This window comes from Labrus mixtus, chromosome 9 (genome assembly GCF_963584025.1).
Source record: "Labrus mixtus chromosome 9, fLabMix1.1, whole genome shotgun sequence".
In the NCBI taxonomy this organism is placed as follows: Eukaryota; Metazoa; Chordata; class Actinopteri; order Labriformes; family Labridae; genus Labrus; species Labrus mixtus.
The window spans coordinates 27,530,050-27,556,497 of NC_083620.1; the positions used below are offsets into that span (position 1 = coordinate 27,530,050).

General features: G+C 41.1%; 1 protein-coding gene and 3 non-coding genes across 4 annotated transcripts; 2 read left to right on the plus strand and 2 right to left on the minus strand.

The window, feature by feature from the left end:
* The first annotated feature begins 504 nt into the window (after window positions 1–504).
* Window positions 505–25,547, plus strand: zgc:85932 (uncharacterized protein LOC405875 homolog). The gene is made up of 20 exons (XM_061047213.1): window positions 505–830; window positions 4,574–4,643; window positions 7,570–7,688; window positions 7,925–8,058; window positions 8,733–8,904; window positions 9,060–9,131; window positions 9,291–9,382; window positions 11,865–11,939; window positions 12,252–12,412; window positions 14,049–14,206; window positions 14,351–14,559; window positions 14,696–14,741; window positions 15,904–15,978; window positions 16,837–16,897; window positions 18,501–18,565; window positions 19,831–19,899; window positions 20,397–20,475; window positions 22,820–22,936; window positions 24,706–24,764; window positions 25,007–25,547. The coding sequence occupies exons 1-20, from the start codon at window positions 582–584 to the stop codon at window positions 25,031–25,033; spliced, it is 2,109 nt and encodes a 702-aa protein (XP_060903196.1). The 5' UTR covers window positions 505–581; the 3' UTR covers window positions 25,034–25,547.
* On the minus strand, window positions 15,433–15,505 carry trnak-uuu (transfer RNA lysine (anticodon UUU)). Its single transcript has one exon. It is a non-coding gene; the product is annotated as a tRNA-Lys (tRNA).
* trnak-uuu (transfer RNA lysine (anticodon UUU)) lies at window positions 18,793–18,865 on the plus strand. The gene has a single exon. It is a non-coding gene; the product is annotated as a tRNA-Lys (tRNA).
* Window positions 19,359–19,431, minus strand: trnak-uuu (transfer RNA lysine (anticodon UUU)). The gene has a single exon. It is a non-coding gene; the product is annotated as a tRNA-Lys (tRNA).
* Window positions 25,548–26,448: the final 901 nt, after the last annotated feature.

Here is a 26,448-nt window from a genome sequence, read left to right on the forward strand (position 1 = left end):
TGCATTTCAGGGGGATTTAAGATACAAGATATAGAAAAAAACAACCAGAAATGACTTTCACGAGAAAAACAAGTAAATAAAATGTGTGGCTGCATGTCCACTTCAGGCTTCCGTACACAAGGCGAAATAAATAATTATATAGACCTATAATGAAGGACTCAACAATCAGCGTTCAATAAAATGAAATGAGACTGTTATTACACTCTGGGAGAGCTCGACATTATAAGAATAAACTTTTAAAATGTATTTGAGTGACTTGATGTTGGACTGAGCTTCTGTGTCAAACAGAGCATGCGCGTTTTAAATATTCTTAATGTACCTGTACCTGTACAGAAACTTAAATACACCAAATTAAAACCTTCAGATGTGCCTCACATGAATCAGAGGGGGAAATCCTGAAGAACCAACAAACTGACGTGAACTCAAAGCAGGACCCGCCCACACAGGTGAACATCCATCTGTGTACCTTTCCTGCAGGGCGTGGCTTCTTCTGTGTACTTGTTATCTGTTCAGGTGAAAAGACAGACAGATAAGACGGAAGCTCTGCACACACTGCAGGTGAAAGCGTACATATTGAAAACATGATAAAGTCGTTGAGTGTGTCCTCGGAGAGCTCTCTCCCGCCGTTTGAGGACGATGTGGACTCGGTGTGCTCCGACGAGCTGCTCGGCTCTCAGTCCCGCCGCTGGCTGAGTGAGCTCATGACCGGGGACATGCCTCAGGAGAGCGGGGAGGTGAACGCGGTGGGTCGGGACGGACTCTTCGTGGACTATCACTTCCCACTCGGGGAGCTGGAGATGAACTCTAGGGTGAAGTGGAGACGACCAAAGGTAAAGACATGATCAACCCTAACCTCATTTATATGGTGGTTTTAAAGCAGCACCGTACACATTAATTATGTGTAATTAAATATCATACAGAAGAGTATTTAAAAGTCTAGTCTACTGATTTACATATCAGCTAAAAGACAGACTGATGTTTAATCTGTAAACCACATTTGACTCCTGTCCTGCTGCAGTTCAAACTAACTTTGAAAGTCATGTTTAAAACCCCCAAACACTGGAGCTAGAAGCATCATTTACAGCTTCTCTTTGTACACTTCCATACTCATCACAGTCCTGATCAGGGAGGTTTCACAGGGTAAGATGTCAGCTTGTTTTTTACTCCAATATAAATCAGATGACTGAGCATTTTACAAAAGATTACAGGTAAAAAGAAAAAGAGAAACTATGGAGATTAAAAGAACCCAACAGAAGATGATTGATATGAAATCAGTCTGTTCTCATACAAAAGTTATAATCAGCTCACTAATATATAATAACTCATAATTAACCTTCACACCTACTTTCTTTCTTTCTGGTAATTCTGTTGTATTTTATATCTGATAAAGAACTGAATGCATGAACTTTTGTATTTATTAACATTTAGCAGAGCGGTGGAGAAGGGCTGCTCGATTATTGAAAAAATCCTCATCGGGATTATTCAGATTGATTTTGAGTTCACGGTTATTACACGTGGTTACTACACGAGTACAGGCATCGAACTTAAACACTCCTAACATCTTGAACACTTTGAGAAACAAGCAATTAAAATGTTAATGCACATGGGCTGTTCAAGTGAAAATGGAGTGATGGAATAAGCACGTCTTCACTGGAAACTATGGAAAGTGTGTTGACCTTCTGCAGAAACATAACAACTTAAGAAATACAAATAAACTTGGTTTGTTTTTGAGGTAGTGGTGATTCACTCCTGAGGTCAAAACATGACAATTAGAGCACAACGCTGCAGCACAGTCCTTGTTTTTATCTCAAATATCTTGTTTTCACAATCTTGAGAAGCCTAAATTGTAATAGAAATTTAAACTCAATTAATTGCGCATCCCTACACCAGAGTTGTGTTGCTTCTTATGAGAGATGGATTGAAGTTGTTCCTGCTGCTCAGCTGTTGGAAAGTTTCTCTTATGATATATGACAGGTTGATTTATGAGGTGATCACGTGTTTGTCTTTCTCAATTTTTTAATGGACAATCTCCTAACATTATTTAACATTATTTATGTATTTATGTCACTCCTGAAATGTGATTTTGAATGCAGCTTATGCTGTTTTTTACGTTTGTCTTTTGAGTGTGATTTGATTGTGATGAGAGGATCTCTGAGCTTGTAATGCAAGACAAATTTCTGTGCAAACGGACAATAAAGTGTTATCTTATCTCATCTTATCCATGTAGCAAACTGGAAAACAAAATCAACAAATCAGACAGATAACCCTAAGGCTGGTTAAAAATATCAATTCATCAATGCATTGCAATTATTATTTTCCCACTGTGGGTTCTGTGACTTCAGCTCAGGCACAAATGTGCACTTTTTTTTATTATTTGTTTATTAAAGAATAATGCAACGATAAAATACATGTTTGAGTCAGTTTGTTCTAAATCTTTACAAACAATGCTCGGTATTATTAAATCACTATCAAATCGAATTGTGACCTAAAGAATTGAAATTGAATTGTGAGGTTGTGGACAATACCCAGCTCGAATTAACGCCCCACCGACTAGTCTGACAGCCGATAATATCCACCGATATGAGCATATCCAGTGACTATCGATGTCGCTATCAGCTCTAAAAATCCCTCATCAGTCGGGACGATGTGGTAATAATAATTGCTGTTTTTTTCTCTTCTTTAAAAACACAGATTTTTGTTTCTGCTGTTGATCACCGGTGGAGATAATTTACTATTAAGATTAAAAGAGTTGAGAAAAATACTGAAACATATTGAATGTAATCTGTGATTCAGAGGAGAAGAAGAGTCAGTGAAGTACCGAGTTACAACAAAAACCCAAACCTCTACATTTGATCTAAGTTGGTTTAAGTCTCCTTTGTTGACGAGTGAAAAACACGTCTGTTAGATCGCTTAGAACGACTTCATCAAAGTGATCGCTCGGGAGAAATAAAGAGGATATGATGACGCTCGACAGCGAGCTCGTCAGAATCAGACAGAAGACACCGGCTGTGCTTCAGACAAACTCACAGCTGACCCCGTCTGATGACCTCTGTACACAAACACCGTCAGAGAGTCAAAACTAAACTCACTTTACTTCTTCTTTGTGGATCTTTATCGGCCGGCTTTAAAGACAGACACACACAGATCCAGATACTGAATACTTATGTAACGGCCTCTGCACTTTAAGTTCACTGTCAGTGCATCACACTCAGAGTGAATCACCTGTTAGCGCCTGCATGGTGCCAGATGTGAACATGCTGCTTTGCATTTTTACCTGCGTACTACCTCAGGTTTTGAAACATGGACAGTTAGCTCTCGAGTGTTTTAAATAAACACTGTTGAGTGTTGTATATAGTGTAATATATTTTTAAAGGTACACACACACAAAGGCCTTCAGGGCAGCGGGTCAGGACATACAGAGAGAGAACCTGTGTGACTGCAAGTTCAAGTTTACCATAAATAAACAGTTAGCCATCTTTCATCAAATCTGCTCCCGTGGTTACAGAGGACCTTTTGTTGAATCAATATTTAACATATCAAAAGAAGTCATCTCTGCAGGAATTTAAAAAAAAAGCAGATCCTCTGTGCAGTGAGGCCAAAGTGAAAGTCAGTGAACAAAGGTGACACTGATGTTTATGTAGGCGGCTGTCAGTCCAGGTTGTTATTTCTTATCGTTGTTTTATTAACTGAACTTCCCGGTGTTGTGTTTGAGTCACTTTAGAGCAAAAATCAAAATAAATACATAAACCACGCCCCCAGAAACCAGCGGATAATGATTTGATCTTTATCAAACATTAACAGTACAATATGGAGCCGCTAATAAAAAACGAGATTAGAGGGATTTTACTGAGATAATAAAGCAACGGTTCAGTTTCATACATGCAGTGAGTGGTTGTTAAAGTGAGAAGCCTGCGTCTAGTCTGAGTCTAAAAGTCAGTCAAAGACGTGGCTGCTGTGGGTTTGAAGAGGTGGAGGCGTTTGAGCTTCATGGTATGTTCTCCTAGTTGAGACAAGAGGAAGCCTGCGGGCACGACAGAGCTGCAGGAACGCATGTTTAATAAGCAGTTTGTCATAAGTTAGAAGAGGGGGACAAGGCTTTACAAAAACAATAAACACCAAATGTAAGCAGCTCTGTCGGCTGCACATGACAGAGCAAATCAGGTCAAAAAGTTGAGTACAACTTGAGACTGCACATCCACCATGCTAAAAACACTGCTGTCTAACTACACCCTAAAGCCCTCAAAGCTTATACAATTCACTTAGTAGTTCATAACGCTGTTGGATTTTACAAAAGTTGTTTTTATTGCCCTTAGTTGAACTGTATTTAGATGTTTCTGAGGTATGTATTGATCGCATATCTAAATCATAAATTGCGATGCAGCATTGCACAGAGATGAAACATTATTCACGCTCCTGTCTACCTGTGGTTAACACTCCTTTAAAGGAACAGATCCGGTGCCAAGTTCATGTCACATCATCCTAATAGATGATCTTTGATAATTTTCAGTCACTCCCTTTGGCATCGTTCAGACATGCTCCTCCTTCAACATGTCCTCTCTCTCTCTCTCCGTAGGAGCTGTGTTCGTCCCCTCAGTTCATAGTAAATGGAGCTACACGCCTGGACGTCCGCCAGGGAAAGCTCAGTAAGTACACGCCTACTGTAGCAGTCTCACTTAAAACATGATTACATAACACATGAAGAGATTCCCATGAGACCGTTCAGTAGAACCTGGTTTCTCTTCTGCACACAGAAACATTTCCAACACTTCTTTTCTGCATGTTTTTATTCTGTATAGATGTCGACAGAAACATAGTAAACATTATAACACGTTAAACCTTTAGTGATGCATTCACTTACAGTATTAAGACTGTTAGAGAGTAAGATTATAATATGGGTAAATAATAAAGCTTTTAAAAGCATCAAAACATGACTCCAAACGAGCTTTACCATCTGTGACAGATCTGCTGATGATGAATGACAGCTACTTCTTTATCAACCTAATAAAAGGATTCAATAACAGACTGTTAGAGGGGATGGGCCGGTTACAGGAGGTAGAGAATACCCTACCACATACCGGATATTACCTGCATGACCTGCAGCCTCTGTTTTCATCAGATCTGCTTGTTGTTGTTTAAAAATGTAGAAGAAAAACGAGTTGGACCAGATAAACAATTTGGAGATTTGGAAAAGAAGCTCAGTGTCACAATACCGTGTATCACCACTACATTCCACATATTGTAGTTGAAGACATCATTCCACATTATAGCTTTTTTTTTAATTTTATTTTTAAATTTTTAAAAAAATTTTTTACCATTTAACCATTTTATTTAAAAAGACATAGCAGGTAAATGCAGAAACATCTGTGATGCAAATGAACTCTTACATGGATCCCACAACCTATTCCCTACTTGAATGAGTCTCAATAGACTAATTCAGATCCTGATTTTGACAAGGTTGACTTAAGGTTTGGAATCTCCAAAAAGTTCTTTCTTTCTTCTGGCCAGCCTTACTTTCTGGTCTAGAACCCTCAAGTTTTCTTAAATTTTCTCTCCATGTTGGGGTTGCTTTCGCCCGACGTCATGTTGAAGTTGGGGTTGCTGTCGTTCCACGTCTCATTGGTGTTGGGGTTGCTGTCGCCCCACGTCTCATTGGTGTTGGGGTTGCTGTCGCCCCACGTCATGTTGCTGTCGCCCCACGTCATGTTGCTGTCGCCTTTGATGTTGGGTCCGTCACTCCACTTCTGCTGTTCCAGCTGAAGATTATTTGCCTTGGTCTTGAGCTGGTTGGGACTTGTCTCGAGCTTCTCCTGAAGCCTCACATGGCGAGCTACAGCCTGAGTTTCTACTTCATTGGAAACGTTCAAGGGCCTTCTTTATGGAGAGCTGATCATTATTCCGTCTTTCTTTTGTGTCAGTAGCTGGCCAACAAGAACCTTTGGCAAGCCAAACAGTCAGGACACAAAAATGAAAAACCCAAACAGCTCCCATTGCTTCAATCACCAAGAGACATTTCCACATTATAGCTGACAGTCTGTTTACTATGGAAGCCCATTTCCGCCAGTTAAAAAAAATAAAAATTGAAAATTTGGGCTTTGTTGAGATTTTTTTTTTGGCCTTAAAATTATGAGATAAAAAAGTCGAAATAATGAGATAATAAAGTTGAAATTATGAGATAAAGATCAAAATGTTCTCTTTGATTATTGTGTCCTTTGCTCAAGTGGTTTATTCTGTGACTTCTGCTCCAGGGGCCTGTATGTACAGTCCTTGAATGTAGTCTTCAGTGTGACCGCGATGCATCCTTGAATGTCATAATTATGACTTTTTATCTCATAATTTTGACTTTATTATCTCATTATTTTGACTTTATTATCTCATTATTTTGACTTTATTATCTCATTATTTTGACTTTATTATCTCATTATTATGACTTTTTGATCTCATTATTATGACTTTTTGATCTCATTATTTTGATTTTATTCTCATTATTCTTTTTATGGTAAAAAAAAAATCTCAACAAAGCCAAGTTTTCATTTTAATTTTTTTAACTGGCGGAAGTGGGCTTCCATAGTTTACTCTGAAAAAATCATGTCAGTTTATTATGCTTGATGGAAATGCAGTTAGTGAATGTGGAACGAAGCCTGTCTGTATATCAGGTTTCTAAATTAGTAGCAGAGCTCATTTGACACAGCCATAGTCTGAACTGTACTTTAGAGTATAAAGCAGTTTAGATGTGTCCTCATCAGGATCTTAATACTTTGTATGCTGCAGCCCACAGCCCACCTGAAGACCAGGTGGAGCCTGCTGCTCCTCCAAACAGTCCAGTGGCTGCACAGAGCAAACATCCTCTGTTTGAGTTTCTAGACAGCTAACAAGAAGGAACAGGAAAGTTGATTCTGTGTGTGTGTGTGTGTGTGTGTGTGTGTGTGTGTGTGTGTGTGTGTGTGTGTGTGTGTGTGTGTGTGTGTTTGCATCCTGCAGAGAAGTTTAGGCTTGTCCACGTCATGTAATAAATGTACCTGATGTTTATGAGGCTTGAAGACAAATACCTGTTAAACCCAGTGTGGTCATGGGACTTTTTTTTATGACAGCACATGCACAATGACTAAAGGGAAACTGAGAGCTAAAGAGGATTCACCTTGAGTTATTCACAGTGTGTGATATTCTGTATTATGAAGTGCAGTCTGACCTTTGTGATAGTCTGACCTTCTTACTTCTTACGCAGGTCGTTCATACCATCTGCAGTCAGACTGTTCAACAGTACTACCACCTGACTCTAATAATGTTCGTCAAAATCAGTAATTCTACACACTCTTTGTGTTTTTTTAATAAGAACTGTCCTCTGTCTTTTCACAAGTGAAAGTGTTGATAGTATATGCCTAGTATTATTTGATCTCTATTGTAATTTCTTGCTTTATTGAATTAATGTAAATATGTTTGTTTTTTTACTTTTTGCTATTTTTACTAATTATACTGTTTTTGAGCTGTGAATCTGTAACAAAGAAATTTCCTCCAATGGGGGATCAATAAAGTGTATCTTATCTTATCTTTTCAAACCTCTGCTCTCTGTAGATGACTGCTGGTTACTTTCTGCCATTGCGTCTCTCTCCGGTCATCGCTCGCTCCTCGAGAAGGTCATGCCTCTTAATCAGAGCTTCCAGGATGGATACAACGGCTGCTTCGTCTTCAGGGTAAACTCTTGTGTGCTAAACCAACATGCTGTCGTCAGTGTTTGTCTCCTTCATATTTAAATACTCTATCTCTAGATGTCTCTTATGTCCATGGAATTGGTTGTGGGTTTTCACTTTTGTTTGTATTGTGATATCATAAAAATGTCATAAAAAAATAAATTAAATTAAATTAATAAATATATGTTCTGACTTAAAATGTGACACAGTCCACTCTCTCACTCGCTCTCTCTTTGTAGTTCTGGCAGTACGGTCAGTGGGAGGAGGTCAGGATAGACGACTTGTTGCCGACTCGAGACAACAATCTGCTCTACCTCAACTCGCCGGAAAGACACGAGTTCTGGAGCGCACTGCTGGAGAAGGCCTACGCCAAGTAAGTCCTTTTTAATTAGGCGCCTAAAATCACAATTTAAAGTTAATCAAAAATAAAAAAAATTCAGCCTGAAACTTGAGAATAATTTCACAGCATACATTGACACACTATCCTTACATTTAAGTTAACGACATTGTCTGACTGCTCATCATTACAGTGAATAGTTTTAACTGATAACGTATCTACACTCCTGCACTTTAACATATCTTTGATTTCACAGCCATGAATTTGCACAGCTCTGGATAACCCTCTATATCGTTATTGCACATTTACCACTGTCATCACTGTTTTTGCAAACTTACATCTCTTACCTCCAGCAAGTATTTTTACATTCAGTTGACGTGCCTGAATAAATGCTGTATTTCATTTTTCATTTTTTTTTAAACCAGTAAGAATGTTAAGTTAAATCCTTGATGTATAAATCTCTTCTTATTCTTATTTTTTATATTCTAAGTGCTTATTTACTATGTATCTATTCTTATATTGTTTTATTTGCTTTGATAACCTGCTGCTGTAACACCACAATTTCCCAGTTTGGGATCAATTAAGTAATTTTATTTTATTTTATTTTATTTTATCAGGTTAATGTATGCAAACAGACTGAACACTGGAACAGATGTACTCGTGTGTGTCTCCTTTAAATGTGAACATTTCTTCTTGATGTGTTGTCTCAGGCTGAAAGGGGGCTACAGAGCTCTGGACATGGGCTTCCCTCATGAGGCCATGGTTGATATGACGGGCGGGGTGGCTGAGGTTTTGACCATCTCCTCACTGTCTGTAGACCTGCCCGTCTTCCTCAAAAACCTGCTGGCTAAAGGGGCTCTCATCAACTGTGCAAACTGCCAGGTAACCTCAGGGGGTTGAAAAGTCACCTGACGATATTAAGATCAGGTTTTGGACATGTTCCCATGGGAGGTGTCCTTGTAGGTGATGAGTCAGGTGCGTCGTTTGGCCTTTACTTTCTGTCATGGCTTTGAATGGATGTTATTTTTTTCCTTCAGGGTCCGTTGGAACAAAGGAATAACCTCGGGATCATGTTCAGACATGCTTACTCCCTGACTGCAGTACAGAAGGTAAATGTCCCAAACTAAAAGGCGTGTTAACTGGAGGATTTTTTTTGCAGAAGTTAAGCTGCAATTAAAGATGATTATTATTACTTCAGATACATGAGAACTCTTTACTTTCTTTCTTCTCTTATAACTGTTTTTTTTGTTTTGCTTCTCCTCTTCCAGGTGGAGACAAAACACGGTCCCACATATTTGGTGAGAATCCTCAACCCCTGGGGCAACACGGAGTGGGAGGGGCCCTGGAGTGACCTGAACGGGTTTGTACATTTCTCCACAAAGAAAGACTGAAGTTCATGTGTTAAAGGATTTATTCACCAAATACTTTCATAACTGTTTGTGTGTGGTTTTGCATCTGTCTGTCTGCATGTGTCTCACCTCTTCTCTGTCTGTCTGCATGTGTCTCACCTCTTCTCTGTCTGTCTGCATGTGTCTCACCTCTTCTCTGTCTGTCTGCATGTGTCTCACCTCTTCTCTGTCTGTCTGCATGTGTCTCTCCTCTTCTCTGTCTCTCTGCATGTGTCTCTCCTCTTCTCTGTCTCTCTGCATGTGTCTCACCTCTTCTCTGTCTGTCTGTCTGTCTGTCTGCATGTGTCTCTCCTCTTCTCTGTCTGTCTGCATGTGTCTCACCTCTTCTCTGTCTGTCTGTCTGTCTGTCTGCATGTGTCTCACCTCTTCTCTGTCTCTCTGCATGTGTCTTACCTCTTCTCTGTCTCTCTGCATGTGTCTCACCTCTTCTCTGTCTGTCTGCATGTGTCTCACCTCTTCTCTGTCTCTCTGCATGTGTCTTACCTCTTCTCTGTCTGTCTGCATGTGTCTCACCTCTTCTCTGTCTCTCTGCATGTGTCTTACCTCTTCTCTGTCTGTCTGCATGTGTCTTACCTCTTCTCTGTCTGCCTGTCTGTCTGCATGTGTCTCACCTCTTCTCTGTCTCTCTGCATGTGTCTTACCTCTTCTCTGTCTCTCTGCATGTGTCTCACCTCTTCTCTGTCTCTCTGCATGTATCTCACCTCTTCTCTGTCTCTCTGCATGTGTCTCACCTCTTCTCTGTCTCTCTGCATGTGTCTCACCTCTTCTCTGTCTGTCTGTCTCTCTGCATGTGTCTTACCTCTTCTCTGTCTGTCTGTCTCTCTGCATGTGTCTTACCTCTTCTCTGTCTGTCTGTCTGTCTGCATGTGTCTCACCACTTCTCTGTCTCTCTGCATGTGTCTCACCTCTTCTCTGTCTGTCTGCATGTGTCTCACCTCTTCTCTGTCTCTCTGCATGTGTCTCACCTCATCTCTGTCTGTCTGTCTGCCTGCATGTGTCTCACCACTTCTCTGTCTCTCTGCATGTGTCTTACCTCTTCTCTGTCTCTCTGCATGTGTCTCACCTCTTCTCTGTCTGTCTGCATGTGTCTCACCTCTCCTCTGTCTGTCTGCATGTGTCTCACCTCTCCTCTGTCTGTCTGTCTGTCTGTCTGTCTGTCTGCATGTGTCTCACCTCTCCTCTGTCTGTCTGCATGTGTCTCACCTCTCCTCTGTCTGTCTGTCTGTCTGTCTGTCTGTCTGCATGTGTCTCACCTCTCCTCTGTCCGTCTGTCTGTCTGTCTGCATGTGTCTCACCTCTCCTCTGTCTGTCTGTCTGTCTGTCTGTCTGTCTGCATGTGTCTCACCTCTCCTCTGTCTGTCTGTCTGTCTGTCTGTCTGCATGTGTCTCACCTCTCCTCTGTCTGTCTGCATGTGTCTCACCTCTCCTCTGTCTGTCTGTCTGTCTGTCTGCATGTGTCTCACCTCTCCTCTGTCTGTCTGTCTGTCTGTCTGTCTGCATGTGTCTCACCTCTCCTCTGTCTGTCTGCATGTGTCTCACCTCTCCTCTGTCTGTCTGTCTGTCTGTCTGTCTGTCTGCATGTGTCTCACCTCTCCTCTGTCCGTCTGTCTGTCTGTCTGCATGTGTCTCACCTCTCCTCTGTCTGTCTGTCTGTCTGTCTGTCTGTCTGCATGTGTCTCACCTCTCCTCTGTCTGTCTGTCTGTCTGTCTGTCTGCATGTGTCTCACCTCTCCTCTGTCTGTCTGTCTGTCTGTCTGCATGTGTCTCACCTCTCCTCTGTCTGTCTGTCTGTCTGTCTGTCTGCATGTGTCTCACCTCTCCTCTGTCTGTCTGCATGTGTCTCACCTCTCCTCTGTCTGTCTGTCTGTCTGTCTGCATGTGTCTCACCTCTCCTCTGTCCGTCTGTCTGTCTGTCTGCATGTGTCTCACCTCTCCTCTGTCCTTCTGTCTGTCTGTCTGCATGTGTCTCACCTCTCCTCTGTCTGTCTGCATGTGTCTCACCTCTCCTCTGTCTGTCTGTCTGTCTGTCTGCATGTGTCTCACCTCTCCTCTGTCTGTCTGTCTGTCTGTCTGTCTGCATGTGTCTCACCTCTCCTCTGTCTGTCTGTCTGTCTGTCTGCATGTGTCTCACCTCTCCTCTGTCTGTCTGTCTGTCTGTCTCTCTGCATGTGTCTCACCTCTTCTCTGTCTGTCTGTCTGTCTGCATGTGTCTCACCACTTCTCTGTCTCTCTGCATGTGTCTCACCTCTCCTCTGTCTGTCTGCATGTGTCTCACCTCTCCTCTGTCTGTCTGTCTGTCTGTCTGCATGTGTCTCACCTCTCCTCTGTCCGTCTGTCTGTCTGTCTGCATGTGTCTCACCTCTCCTCTGTCTGTCTGTCTGTCTGTCTGTCTGCATGTGTCTCACCTCTCCTGTCTGTCTTTCTCTCGCTCAGCCCAGAGTGGAACACGGTGAGCCTCGGGGAGCAGAAGAGACTGGACCGAGTCAGTCGGGAGGACGGGGAGTTCTGGTGAGTTTGTGTGTCATACATCACTCCTGACTTAACTCCTGCAAACACTAAACAACAACACCTTGACAACATGTTGGCCCCTGACCACAACATGAACCACGAGGCGAACAAGTCCGATCATGCACACATTTTCTCACAAAGCAAGAAAAAAGAAGACAGTGTGCGATTGTGACAGCAACACAAAACAACACAAACACAGCTGCTGAAACTCTGACGGGGGCAAATGAATTCAGAACCTGAATGCTTCAACAAAGGGAAGGATCATATCCCACATGGCTTTTTATTCATCTCACCACTTTGTCTCTTCATCAGGATGTCGGTGTCAGACTTCAGACAGAACTTTGAGATCATGGAGGTGTGTCACCTGTCCGACACTCTGGGCAAACCCGGCTCCAAAGTGCGTCCGTGGTCCTGCAAAATGCATCATGGGACCTGGGTGCCACAGGTCACAGCAGGCGGCTCTCCATCAGGAGGTGAGAATCAACATGTGTTTCATATAACTACAAGACTTTTTCATTATCAGTCTTTTTTCTAGTTAAAAATCAGCACGAGAGAAGTTTAGTTATGAGGAGCTGAATGAGAGAAGCTTTCTTTATTTCAAAACATTTAAAAGAAGTGTTTGATTTGATTTGAATTTTCAGTTTTGATCCCAGAACGTTTCCTTCAAAGTGTGTACCAGCATTACGCTGTTTGTAAAATTCATGAAATATCTCCCTGTGAGCAAGCGCTCTTTTCTGTATGAGGGTGCTGAAAAAAAAGTGTTTGCACACGGCTTTGGGTCTTCAAAAGGAAAACACAAAATGGCAAGAAGAGAGCCACATTATAGCTGCAAACATTGATCTAGCTGTCTTTATCATTTCATAACAAATGTTATCTTGACACACTTTACAAAAGAGCAGGTCTAGACTTTACTCTGTCATATTATTTACAGAGACTTAACTTTAATCCATCGTGAGCACTGAGCAACATTGAGCAAAGTTACAGTGGAGAGGAATCAAGAGGCAGAAAGCTCGAGCACAGTGAGCTACTGTAGAGATGGTGAAACAGGAGGACGGATTATGATAATTACAGAGGTTGAAGTTGAGCAGCTCTTAGATTAACTTTAATCTTTAGATAATAATACTCAGACTGTCTCAATTCCCTGGATAGTTAACTTCATCATTCATTTTGTACTTGTATATACCTCCTATTTTAATTGATCTGATCTAATCTATTCTGTTTAATTTGTATTTTGTATGACCTTTCTTGTCTCTGCTGCTGCAACACCCGAATTTCCCCTCTGGGGATCAATGGAATACTATCTTATCCTTTCCTATAATATTAGATGTAAGGGCTCATATTATAGTTGTAGCAGTTGGAGTCGGGGGTGGGGGTGGGGGGGGTAGGAGGGTCAGTTCCATTCTCTGCTCTGTCGTTGTTCACTCTGGCTTCATGCAAACTTATTTCTTTGTACAACATTTCCAAATGATTTTATAGCCACAATAATAACATCAACGCCACACACTATCTTCACCAGCTTCAGAAAGAAAGATGTACACTGAGAGAGTTTATAAAGCCTCTTTTGTTTGAACAGACCACACCCCTCATTGTCTGCTGTTGTGTAGAAAAAGTCCAGTTTGTACAGCAGAGCTTGAGCTGAGTTCATCTGGAGTCAGAAATAATCCTGTCTGTTTACTGTAACTGATCTGTTCTGAATCAGGATCAACTTCAAGTGCAGACAAGATTATCTGTCACACATTGTCTGTGTGTGTGTGTGTGTGTGTGTGTGTGTGTGTGTGTGTGTGTGTATGGGGCGGTGATTGTAAAGTTGCGCACACTACAAATAACAACAACATTTCTCCACATTTAGCCCTAAAAAATCACTTTTTATTCACATTTAGAGAAATATTTGTGAACTTTGTCGTATAGAAATGTTGTTGTTATTTGTAGTGTGCGCAACTTTACAATCGCCGCCCCGTGTGTGTGTGTGTGTGTGTGTGTGTGTGTGTGTGTGTGTGTGTGTGTGTGTGTGTGTGTGTGTGTGTGTGTGTGTGTGTCTGTGTATGTGTGTGTGTTGTATAGGTGTGGTGTGGTTTGGTTGGACTTAACTTTAACCCTCCGTGTTTCCAGGACGGTTCTGGCAGAACCCTCAGTTCCATTTCAGCCTGTCGGAGGTCGACGGGGGCGAAGAAGACTCTGTGAAGACGTGCTCCTTTGTGCTCGCTCTGATGCAGAAACACCAGAGACGCAGGGGCACGAACCTGGCTATAGCTCTGCATATATACCCGGTACACACACACACACACACACACACACACACACACACACGCACACACACACAAATCTTAAGGTTCTTTATTCTATCGTTTAAATTTTGTGCTTCTTCCACCAAATGAAAGAACTTGTGATGACTGGTGTTGCTTCCTCTCCAGGCCCACAGTCAGAATACCTACCTGTCACCTGAGGACTTCAGCAGGCTCCGCCCGGTCCTCCTCTGCAAAAATTACTCCCCGCGCAGGGAAGTCGTCCTCTGCAACTCCCTCCCACCCGGCCGCTACGTCATCATCCCTTCAACCTTCGAGCCGGACCAGCAGGGGGATTTCCTCCTCCGGGTGCTGACCGAGCAGGGGAATGATGCCACGTGAGTCCTGAAGCAGCTCATTGAGGTTCAGCTCAATGAAGAGAGAACTGTAACCGAACTGTTTGTATAGATGTCAGAGTTAAAGGTTTCAGGATGTGAATGTGATTCTAACACGTTTTGAACCCTTTTTGTTCAGTCCAGCGCACAGACCAATGTCACGAGACAACACTTCAACATCAGAGGTAGGAGACAAGCCAAGTACTGAATAAAAAATAAATCATTAATATTCACTTCAGGCATACTGAGCTTCAGCCTTGTTAAAGCAAGAAACATCTTAAATGTCTCAGAGCTCCTTTTTGTTTTTGACACTGAGTTTAGGTCACCTGACAGTGGTCGGTGGAAATGAAATCAATGGTTCATATCGACAGCTTTGTTCCAGCAGGCTTTCTGTGAAGAAGAAAATTCACAATCGTTCTCTGTAAAAGTCAGAAGAGTTTGTTGTGAAACATTCCCCGTGAAAGGCTCATCAGATGATTAAAACAATGCGCGTCCCCACCAGGAATAAATACCAAGTCTACGTCCTGTCAGACTTTTTAACATCTGTAAGAACATGAGGCCTCATGATGGGAGGGAATGACTTTCAGCTCGCAGTGATACAATATAAAAAGCTTGTGCACAAGTCCCAAACCTTGAGTCCAAGTCGAGTCTCAAGTGCGACTTGGGTCTGGCTCTCACTCTCCGCTCTCCTATGGACGGGCTTCAGGGACGTCAGAGAGTCTACATCCATGTTTGATAAAGTCTGTGATCATCGTTGTGCAAATGTTTTCAAGCACTTGGATTTGTAGGAAGTACGTTTCATGAGTTTCCACAAACTCCGAGTGACTTGCACAATGTGTTTGTTTTCTCTGGAGAGAAGCGTTTTAAAACTATCGCCGCCTGAACAGGGACTTGAACCCTGGACCCTCAGATTAAAAGTCTGATGCTCTACCGACTGAGCTATCCAGGCTCTTCCTGTGTGTGGATTCTCTCTCTCTTTTCATCCATTATGCAATGAGAAAGAAAACATTTTAGGAATAAAACTGAAAAAAAGAGGATAAATGTTTTGTAACTTGAATGCTGGATTGTTTAATGTGAGTAGACCCTCTTGTCAGACCGGCTCCAACACACCCTGAGCTCAGTAATTTGTGTTTTTTTAAACTTTCAATGGAATTTAAACAGAAGCCAATGTGCAATGTTGCAACAGTTCAGCTTCACTGACCGTACACGACTTTGTGCACAAGGTGCTGAAATAAATAAAACACACAGTGATAATAAACCTGCAGGAGATAATATCAAAATATTCAGACTTAAGAGGTTTTCATTCAGAGATAGTTCTGATCTCTTCTTCTTTTTTCTTTCTTGCAGCTTCAATATCCTCATTTGGCTGCTCTGCCTCCCCCCAAAACCACCAAAGAGCTGTTCAAGAAGCACTGCAACAAGGTGAGAGCTGCCTGCACACAGCTGCTGTATATCCACACAAGGACTGGGTCGACTTTAAAACCGTTCAAATCATGTACAAAGTTAAACCTAGTTATGAAACTACACTGTATTACAACGAAGGGTAACATGTAAAACATTAAGACAGTTTAAACACATTTTCAAGAATAACATATTTAACAAATATAAAGTTAAACTGTCAGTGGGAAAAATTGAATCAATGAGTTGTAAGGTCTGTACTGTCTACCAATGAATGTGTGTAATACATTATATCTGCTGCTTTTGTTACTTCATTATCTGTATTATTCAACTTTAGTTTTTAAAGCTTAGTCTTGGATTAATTTATTAAGCTAAAAAGATAAAAGGGGTCGGACTGGATAAGTTATTTAACTTCATCCTACAGCCTTTTCCAACATGGACTGGTTAAGGAAAAGTAATCGAGCCACTACAGAAAGTCTGCTTTGATTGTGATGTATATTTTTATTTTATTTTTAAAACATGTTTGAAATGTAAAAAATGAAATGAAACAACAGCTGGGTGAATTTAACAGCCATATAAGTGTGTGAAGTTTGAACTGTGATCTCCTGTAAAGAAAACAACCCAGATTAGATGAGTGTTCTCAGACTTTGACTGGAACTCCTCGGAGCGGCTCTGATGCTCTGATGTGGTTAGCTCCGCCCTTCTGCAGCTCTCTGCAGGTTGACTCAAATATGAAACATGAAATATTAAGTTCTGAGTTGCAACCACAAACTGTTCGAGCTGAGTCTGTGTTTTTGGATGTTGTTGCATTAAGAGGAATGTCTGTGTGTGTGATATCGTCTCTTACATAACTTGTGTTTGTTTCCTGCTCTGTGTCATCAGAAGGGCTTTTGTAAACCAGTGCACCTCTACAACCTGCTGACGGAGGCCATACAGGGAGGAGGTCAGTGATGTTTGTCTGTCTGCTCTCATGAAGGGATAACACACACTTGTTCTGACTTGTTGGGATTAACACAAGATTATTTCCAAATGTTGAATTTTCCGCGATTAGTGGAATAAATCATGACTCATTCATGAGGGTTTTTTTGTGTGTGTACAAAGTAAGAGCATCTCTCAGACCACAGAAATAACAAAGAAAGAAAATACATGTGTTGTTGTTTTCATGTCTTGTGTGAAGCACTTTGAATTGTTGAAATGTGCTATATAAATAAACTTGCCTATTGTTCTGTGAGTAGCCATCTTCATTAGAGAATCTGGTTTGTCAGAGAAGCTTGACTCACAGGCGCGATAAGCTGCTTCAGTATGTCGAAGAAAACCAGTTTGGTTTGAGGTGATCATTTTAAATTACATGCTTGACTGACTGAGGCAAATCTCTCTCTTTTAATCTCCCTCTGAAAACCAGTTTGTGTTTGTTTTCTTGGCTTGTTGTCATAACACATGTTCTTGAAGACTGAAGGTCCAATCAGTGAGATGTGTAGAGAGTGAGATGATAAAGGTATCTTACTATCTGATCATTCAGGAAACATGTTGAAGCTTCTCTGACAACAATGCAGCAGCCAGTATGTCCTCCTTCTAACTTTAGATTCTGCTCCTGAATGCTCTGGATTTGTTTGGACCAGAGAAGGTAGGCGCTTTTAAGACACCCCCCACACGGCCGTTTTGGACGCCCCTCGGTTTGCCAGATATGAGAGCAGTTATCAGGTCAACAGGTGTTGCAGCGATGGAAGCGGGCAAGAGAAGTGGTTCAGATAGAAGTGATTGTACCCGACCTAAAAAGCCTCTGCATGTTTCTAATAAGCTCCACGAGCAGAAACGTGCTCAAACTAGGATCAATATTGGAGATGCTTTTGAAAAATGGAGAGAGGTTAGAACACAGAAAGGTTTACAGACCCATGCAGAGCTGGATAAACACTGAAGCTTCAGAGTCCACCACATGGTGACCTGTGTGAACGTCGAGTCTAGAGAGGGGGGGGGGGGGGGGGGGGGGGGACTCTCTACAGTGTTTAGAATTTGGACTGCAGTACCCATTTTAAACACTAGGGGTCAGAGGTACATGCTGCTCCTTTACATGATGTTTGCAGGTCACAACACTGCATTGTCATCTAATCTGTTTACGTTTGTTAACACCTCGCTGTTACATCCTGCTGTGAAGCCGTCTGTCAGGACACGGTGACATATTCAATTTAGAGTTTCAAGGAAACAAGAAGTAGACCAAGTGCTGCAACAACAAGAAGGGTAAAGATTGCATTGCTTTCCTGTCAACTTAAACAGACCGAGAATGCAGGTATCCACACTGACCTCTACTGAGAGAGACTATTTAAGGTTCATTAGCATGACAAAATCAATATTCATGATACTGCCTGAGAGAGCTACAGCAGGACTCAGACTACACCCTGAAATAGAGAAACAGCCTCATGCTTTTCTTCCACTACATATCATGCCTAAAATCAGGATTTAACATCAGAGTGAACATTTCTTCTGCATTTTTTTGTTTGTTTTTTGGGGTCTAAATGTCCGCTGATCATCTAACATGTTTTTTTCTTCAGTGTTGGCCGGCAGTGAGAAGAACTTGGCTCTGGAGCATTGCAAAAGCATGGTGGTCCTCATGGATGTATCCTTGAAAAGTGATCAAACACACAGCTTCTCAGGATTAAAAAACAAACTTCCACACCTCTTAAAAAGAGAAAGAATCAGCATGTACACGTGTTATCCTCTTTTAAATGTTTCTCTCAGTGATCATGTTAAAGTTCTGGCTGTCTATGAAGCTGTTTGAATCTTCAGAGGGTTAAGAAATGATGATGCCTTTCTGAATGATAGTCATCGTTTTCTGCACTCAGAGCCTGGATAGCTCAGTCGGTAGAGCATCAGACTTTTAATCTGAGGGTCCAGGGTTCAAGTCCCTGTTCAGGCGGTGGTTGTTTTAAGCTTCCTCTCTGATTGAAGAGAAGAAAACATTTATCAGCTCACTGAAATTCAGTCATTGAAAGCTCCTCTGGACTGTGTCGTGTACTGCAGTCATTAGCACTCCCACAGAGTCACCACACAAACGTTATCTCAGTTTAATGCTCCAGCTCTCCTGTTCAGTGAAGTTCCACATATAGTAACTTATAAACTGAATACCGGCTTACCATACTCAGGATGTGTTGTTGCTATGGCAATTATTTACATCATGACTCTCCACTAGTTTTAATTTCTGCAGCTGATTTACTTTGTGAATTTGATTGTATTTCTGTCCTACTATCATCCCATGAAACACTGTGACATCATAAGTGTTCGATGCAAAATCTCTCCCATCTGACTTTAAGTCATGGAGGTCATTTATTTCTTAAGGACTGTAGTATACGGCACAGTCACTGATAAATGTTTTCTTCTCTTCAATCAGAGAGAAGGCTTAAAACAACCACCGCCTGAACAGGGACTTGAACCCTGGACCCTCAGATTAAAAGTCTGATGCTCTACCGACTGAGCTATCCAGGCTCTGATACAGCACGTTTACAATCAGTATTTTCACTTAAATCAACGTTTTTGGTGTGAAAAAACATAACCCTTGTTCTTCACACCCCTAAAAGCTTGACTGAAGTTTCACTTAGTTTTGACATTATAATCCGTTCACTGCATTTAGTGCAGGAAGGGCAAGAAGACCGCATCAGCAGAAAAGTTGAGTTTTCATACGAGCTGAATCGTCTCTTCTGATCTTAGTTTTCTGCCATGTTCATAGATGTTATAACATTGGGTGTTAGTGTTTGATTGACAGGTGAATACGACCTATTGATTGTTGCATGAAGCATTTCTTGAGCAGTGTGTCGCCTCTGTCTTTAAGATGACGTTTGTTTTGGATTGGTTCGGGTTAGTTTTCTTTGACGTCAGTGTTTTCAGAGCCTGGACATCGCTCAGCTGGACTGGCTGGAGTTTCAGGGACTGTGGGACAAGATCAGGAGGTGGACGGTGAGCCTGAAGACGCACTGACTTACAAAACATAAACACAACTACTAGTGTCCACACAGAGGTTTTACTGCATGCATGAACAAATCTGATCAGATGATAACACACAGCTTGAAAAACTGCATTTATCTATAACATAACGTGCCAGAGATCCAAGAAAATGCATGAATAAATGCCTTGGAATACATTCTCTGACGTTGTGAAGATGATCACAAATCCCTCAAGTGAAGCACAATGTGGGCATTATCTGCATTGAAGACATAATTGAATAACTATCGAATAGTTTGTTCTTTTGATTTCATCATGATTTTAGTAACTGCACTTGGCCAAACAACTTTTAATTATTGCGCAGTTTAAAATTAAAAAGCTCCAGTTGCATATTTAATGTTCATGTTTCTGACAATGTGGCTGTAATCAATACGAGCACCATCTTCAAATGCACCACAACACTCTGCAAACTGTCCCTGAACGCACAGTTTGATGATTTCATCTCTCCTCAGGATATCTTCATGGTGTTCGACAAAAACAAAACTAAGCACCTGGAGTACCCGGAGGTCGCCCCCGCTCTGAGGGCAGCAGGTAGGACTGAAGACACAGTTACACACACACACACCTCCTCTCCTCTGTCGCCCCCCGGTGGTGGAATTAATAACCACAATGAACTCCATTCGATCAGCAGAGTCCCGATAAAGACCCCGACTCTTTCACAAACTTCTACACAATGAATGAGATTGATGCGACTGATGGTGATATTTTGATGCTAATGAAAATGTTGTCGTTGATTTTAATAATCATGATGATGATGATGATGAAACAGTCCAGGGTGTTCCCCGCCTCTCGCCCAATGACAGCTGGGATCGGCTCCAGCCCCCGCCGACCCCTGATGGGTAAAAAGCGGTAAAAGATAACGGATGGATGGATGATAATGATGAAATCAAGTGGCAGTTGTTGATGTTTTTTTGTTGAGGATGATAAAAATAGGTCAAAGAATCTACTTGTATACACTCTGCGCTCTGCCTTTGGCTAACATCACCGATCCAACTTTTTTATACTTTCTTTTTATTGATATTTTCAGAGTAAAATAAGACAAAAGAAAAGAAGGGAATAAAAAGGAATAAAAAATAAAATAAAATAAAAAAGGTAAAATGGGCCATACATTAGTCAAAATACACAAATCAGGGTTTTTCAATTGCGATGAGTTACATTCCGTACAGTACATATTCCATTTCTTCCAGACTTTTATATATTGGTCAAACTTTATCCTTAATGAGAAGGTCAGTCTCTCCATGCAGTGTGTTTCGTTGATTAACCAATCATTCTTTGATGGAGGGTTTGCCTGCAGCCATTTCCGTGTGATTGCTTTCTTAGCTGCAACCAGAAGGACTTACCACCGATCCAACTTGAAGCTCATTTTGTGGCACTTTCTTGCGTCGTCTCCTCCTTTCTAAATCCGTATTTGTGTTGTTCTTACTCTCAGATGAGCGTCTGCTAAATTAAATCTTTACATAAAGAGAGATATCACACATGTCAAACTTTCTCAGCTGCATCAGGACATGTGGAACTCTTGCTTTCAGATTTGTAGACTCTAGGTTCCACATTTGTCATAGACGTATCTTACCAGCAGAGGGAGCCAAGACCCTTTTTTTTTACCTCTTCCTCTTTGCCCTTTGACATACTGTACTTCATTCACAACAGTGGACCTTGTTGTATTTACTCAGACTAACTCAAACGTTGATACAGTGATACATATAACCAAACCATCAGATAAAGAATCAAACATTTTTGTCAGTCATAACATTTGAATGAACAGTTTTTGATTTATTCTTGTTCTTATAAAACAGCATCAGAGAATATCTAATAACTCTGTAACTCAAAGTTGCTTCTGTGTTTAAAAATAAATCCTTCACTGTGACTCAGACTTTGGTTTGGATTCAGATTCTCCTTCAGCTGAGAAAACTTTGCGTCAGACTTCACTACAATTTGTACAAATGTTGGATAACTGTGCGGCCATCTGTCATGAGGAGTCAGTTAGTGAAAACCTTCCTTTATTGGTTTAGTGTCATTTAAAAATAAAATGCTTTCAATTAAATAATCTGGTTTAGACTCATCACATGCATCATTTGGTTCATCTATCCATCCATTATCTATACCGCTTTTCCTGTTCGAGGGGCTGGAGCCGATCCCAGCTGTGATTGGGCGAGAGGCGGGGTTACACCCTGGACTGATCACCTGTCAATCACAGGGCTGACATATACATTCACACAGACATTCACAGGCAATTCAGAGAGTCACCAGTTAACCTAACGAGCATGTCTTTGGACTGTGGGAGGAAGCTGGAGTACCCGGAGAGAACCCACGCTGAAGCACTGTGAGGCATCAGCGCTAACCACTGCATCACCGTGCAGCCCCATCAGGTTCATCCCAAATCAAAAAACTGAACTTGGAAACATACTTTGGATGCAGAGATCCAACTTTTCGACCCTGATTCTTTTACTTTGGATGTTGGTATTGACCATTAAAGACAAGCGTTCTGCTAACGAGTGTTAACTTAGTTTGTAAATGAGGTTTTATTTAATGTTGCAGTGCTTAAGCTACCTTTGAAACATTTGAAATATTGGCTTTCAGAACAGACAAACAAAATGTTGTTGTGCGGTCTTTTTAAAAAACCTCCAAACAACCAACACTGTAGGACCTTCTTTCTGTCCACACATCAATCCAGATGTTGGACCAGGGAGCTGCTGATGCTTCACTTAGAGATTAAAATGATATCATATTACAACACTGATGCAGGATTGGCTCTGTGATCGATGATACCTCGATGAGTAAATATTGAGTCAGATCTGTGAATCTCTTGAATTTCCCTGCAGGAGTGTGAATGTGAAAGTGTTGTTGTTCATCTCACAGTTTTGTCTCTGTGCTGCAGGCATCATGGTGGATGAACTGGTGATGCAGCTGGTCGGACTGAGATACACAGAGCCGGACATGACCATCAGTTACCCCGGCTTCCTCTACCTGCTCATGAAACTGGAGAGCATGATCCGTAAGAGGGGGAGACGGGGACACGGGGAGGGGTGAAAAAGACAAAGGGAACATTGTGACCGGAGTTTCAAAACGCAGAGGAGCTGACGGCTGCAAATCAGAAAACATAACATTTTTAAAATAAATGAATCCTCACTTATCTCGCTGGTCATTATCACTACAAGGTCGACATGTTCACCGTGTTCTAGTGGGGAGTTTATATCTACAATAAGGATGTGATGCAAAGATGTTGTGGAGTGGAAGGGGAAAAGATCTTAGCAGATATAAGAGGCAGAATAAGAAAAGAGAGACGTATACAGAAAACAGCAGAGGTGACCTTTAAGACAGCGTATTAGAGAAAAAAACAATGTCAAATGTAGAGATTAAAGTCTTAAATTTAGGATGTTCAATTCGTTAAGCGATTTAAATTGGGTTGTGGTTAAGATTATTATTCTGAAAGGTTGTATCAGAAGAGCTGCCTCCCGCCTGTGCCTGATGAAAGGAGAACCCTCAAAGCCACAAAAGAGACAATCTCCTCCATGTCAGTGTGCTAAATTCCTCCAGGAAAAGCCCCCAGTTTCTTTCTGATATTTATGATGATGTGTCAGCAGATTTGTCAAAAGATCTTCCTTCTTTTTGAAACCTTTACTAAAGTTTAACTTCACAAGACGTTCCTCATTTTTCATACAGGCGGCTTCTCTTCTGATATAACTTGAGACTAAAATAACGACTTCATTCTCGTAAATTAATACGACTTTAATCTCCAATTCTCCGATTTTTCCCGTCTTAATGTGGCCCGAATACTCCGTCCTAGACATTTGATTTGAAGACAAAGCAGGGATATTTCCAAATAACTAGAAAAAAATATGTCTCCCATCAGGTCAGCTGTGAGACGATGATGCTGCTGTCAAATGAAGAGTCTGTATGTAGATTCCTAAACGTAAACTAACCGTCAGACGAGTTTAAACAAAGCTGTTCTTGTGCTGAACAATCTGCTAGATTACAAGGTTTGAGCTTCTTCAGCAAAAGAAAACTGTGACTCACAACAACGCGTGTTGATGACAGTTTTTAGAAATAGATTAAACAAGTAACTTCTAAAGAATTTTGTAGTTTAAAAAAACCTGCAAAAAATCAGATGTTCCGTCAGCACCAGCGTCGTCATCTGAGGTAGTTTGTGATGCTGAAACTATCTCAGCTTGAGCTTCACTTGAAATGAAGACTTGCTACAAAGCGGTGCCACAAACATTGGAGTAAGCATCCTTTAACTGTGAGTAGAGGTCGATGTTATGGACAGGGATACATGTTGTGTTTGATTTGGCTGAGAGGATAATCAGTACTTATTATTCTAGCCGAAGAAAAAGCTGAAGAAATGCAGTGCAGAGAGTCTGAGGCTAATCATTCACAATGCATCCTGGTACATGTAGGCACTGCCTGAACCACTCAGTAGTCTCTTTCATTACAACAAGCAATGTGGAATTCATGCATTAAATGAACTACAGTTCAGTTTCTTTGTATATGTGACTTCATGAGAGGGAGTCACACTGCCTGATTTTACTGGAAATGAATTAAACTTAACAGTATCATCATCTTAGATTAGATTTAAAGAGACCTTATAAAGTTTAATTTGGATTAACATCATGAAAAAATGTTTAAAGTCTCCTCAAAAAATCAAACTCATCCTGACACGGTGAACTTTGGTACTTCATGCAGGACAGAAAACAAACTGTTATCTGTCATCACAGTTGAGAAGTTTCTCATTTTTCATGTTTTTTTTTGTGTCCTCTCCTACAGACACATTTCAAGCGTACGACATGGTGGGGATGGGAACAGTGACCATCAGCTACAAACAGGTGAGAACACTGATGTATATCTGAAGAGGAGCAACGACTCACCTCTCATTCTCTGAAACTTCTACACACATGCACTCCTGAAAATCGATAGAAAACTGCACCTCACAGCGGTGTTATGACAACAATATCCACCATCTCAGTTTGACATTATTACAAATCAAACATGAAATGTATTCATATGAAGGTTAGTATTTACACCTGCTGTAGCAACTGAATATTTTCTGTCCTCTGATTGGTTGCAGTGGCTCCACATGACCATGTACAACTGACAACTGGATCCTGCAGAAGATTCATCAGGATTTGACTTTGTTCTTTTCTTTTCATGTCTTTTAATGTTTGATCCTAACGTGTAGTTTGAATGTTTTTAGATGTACAGTGTCGATTAATTTACAGAAACATGATGCGAGCAAACACAGCAGGCTTTGAGCTGCAACTTTATGCGTCCTCCAAGCGGGCAGCCCGGGTTCAAATCCCACCTGTGGCTCCTTTCCCGCATGACATTCTCCACTCTCTCTCTCTACCTGATTTGTGACTCTACTCGCTGTCCTATCTTCAGTTAATGAACCATTTCATTCATTTTCTCCGTTGAGCATTTTGCTTATTTTGTTAATTTTCTTCAGACAGTGAAACGACAGATGAATGATTTCAAACAGGAAACGATGCTTTCATCCTGCTGGGTGGATGCCTTACTCATGATTGTAAAAAAAATGTATATAAAGTGTATTTTGCATCCTTTTCTTCTGTTAATCTCTGACTTAATCTGAATAAAGCAGATAGAAAAGACATGAAAAATCTTTGAGTCGTCTCTTTCCAAACACCAAACGTTCTGTGTGTTTTTTTTTTTAAAAGAAAGAAAAGTTCAGAGGTGTTTAATAACGATTTAAACTGTATTTGATTTAATTCATGCTCAGCTCAGTCATTTAGGAAATAAAGCAATTCTGGATTTGTAATGGTAGAAGTGACTCAGGGTATGAATGTGTGTGTGTGAAGAAGGAGAAAGGCATGCTGGGTAAAGTGTTTTGAGAGGTCTGAAGTCTAGAAAAGTCCATGAAAAGTGCTTTCCATGTTCACAGCACTTATGTACGGTGGCTGGGAAGTGCCAAAACAAAAGTCAAAAGTGTGAAACACTAACAAAGCTTGAGACAAATTTACACTTTGGAAAACATTTTTACATTTTATTAAACCAAACTACGAAAAGGAAAAGACTTTTACAAAGGACAAATTTACATTTTAGAAAACAAATTTACAAAATGTGAAGCACTTCGATGAGCACTGAGACAAATTAACAAGCACACTTTTACCAGTCCCCAAACAAATTTACAATCTTCCCGGAAAGGTTGTTACTGGGATACATTTTTCATTTCTTAAAGCTCTGCAGAGACGTGACCACGGGGGGGGGGGACTTTTGAGAGATGACCTTATGTTCTCTGCTGACGTCTGGAATGTGTAAATATCCGTCTTTAGCGTCATTTAAAGTGAGAACAGTCAGATGTAAATACCACAGTGTGTGTGTGTGTGTGTGTGTGTGTGTGAGATCCCGGAGGCTATAGCATTAGCATTGTGACGTAAAGAGCTTAGCGCCAGCCTAAATACCCAGGTGCATGACATCACAGTAACTTGGCTCCGCCCCTCCCTGACACAGTCACAGGTCGTCACAACTGAAACTTTGATTATTTGAACGTGA

What these genes read in the sequence shown, in the direction of transcription:
- zgc:85932 (XM_061047213.1), top strand. Translation starts at nt 582, where the DNA reads ATGATAAAGTCGTTGAGTGTGTCCTCGGAGAGCTCTCTCCCGCCGTTT. An exon ending in CCCTGGAGTGACCTGAACGG is followed by an intron (nt 9,383 to 11,864) that starts GTTTGTACATTT and finishes TCTCTCGCTCAG; the next exon opens with CCCAGAGTGGAACACGGTGA. An exon ending in TCAAGAAGCACTGCAACAAG is followed by an intron (nt 15,979 to 16,836) that starts GTGAGAGCTGCC and finishes CTGTGTCATCAG; the next exon opens with AAGGGCTTTTGTAAACCAGT.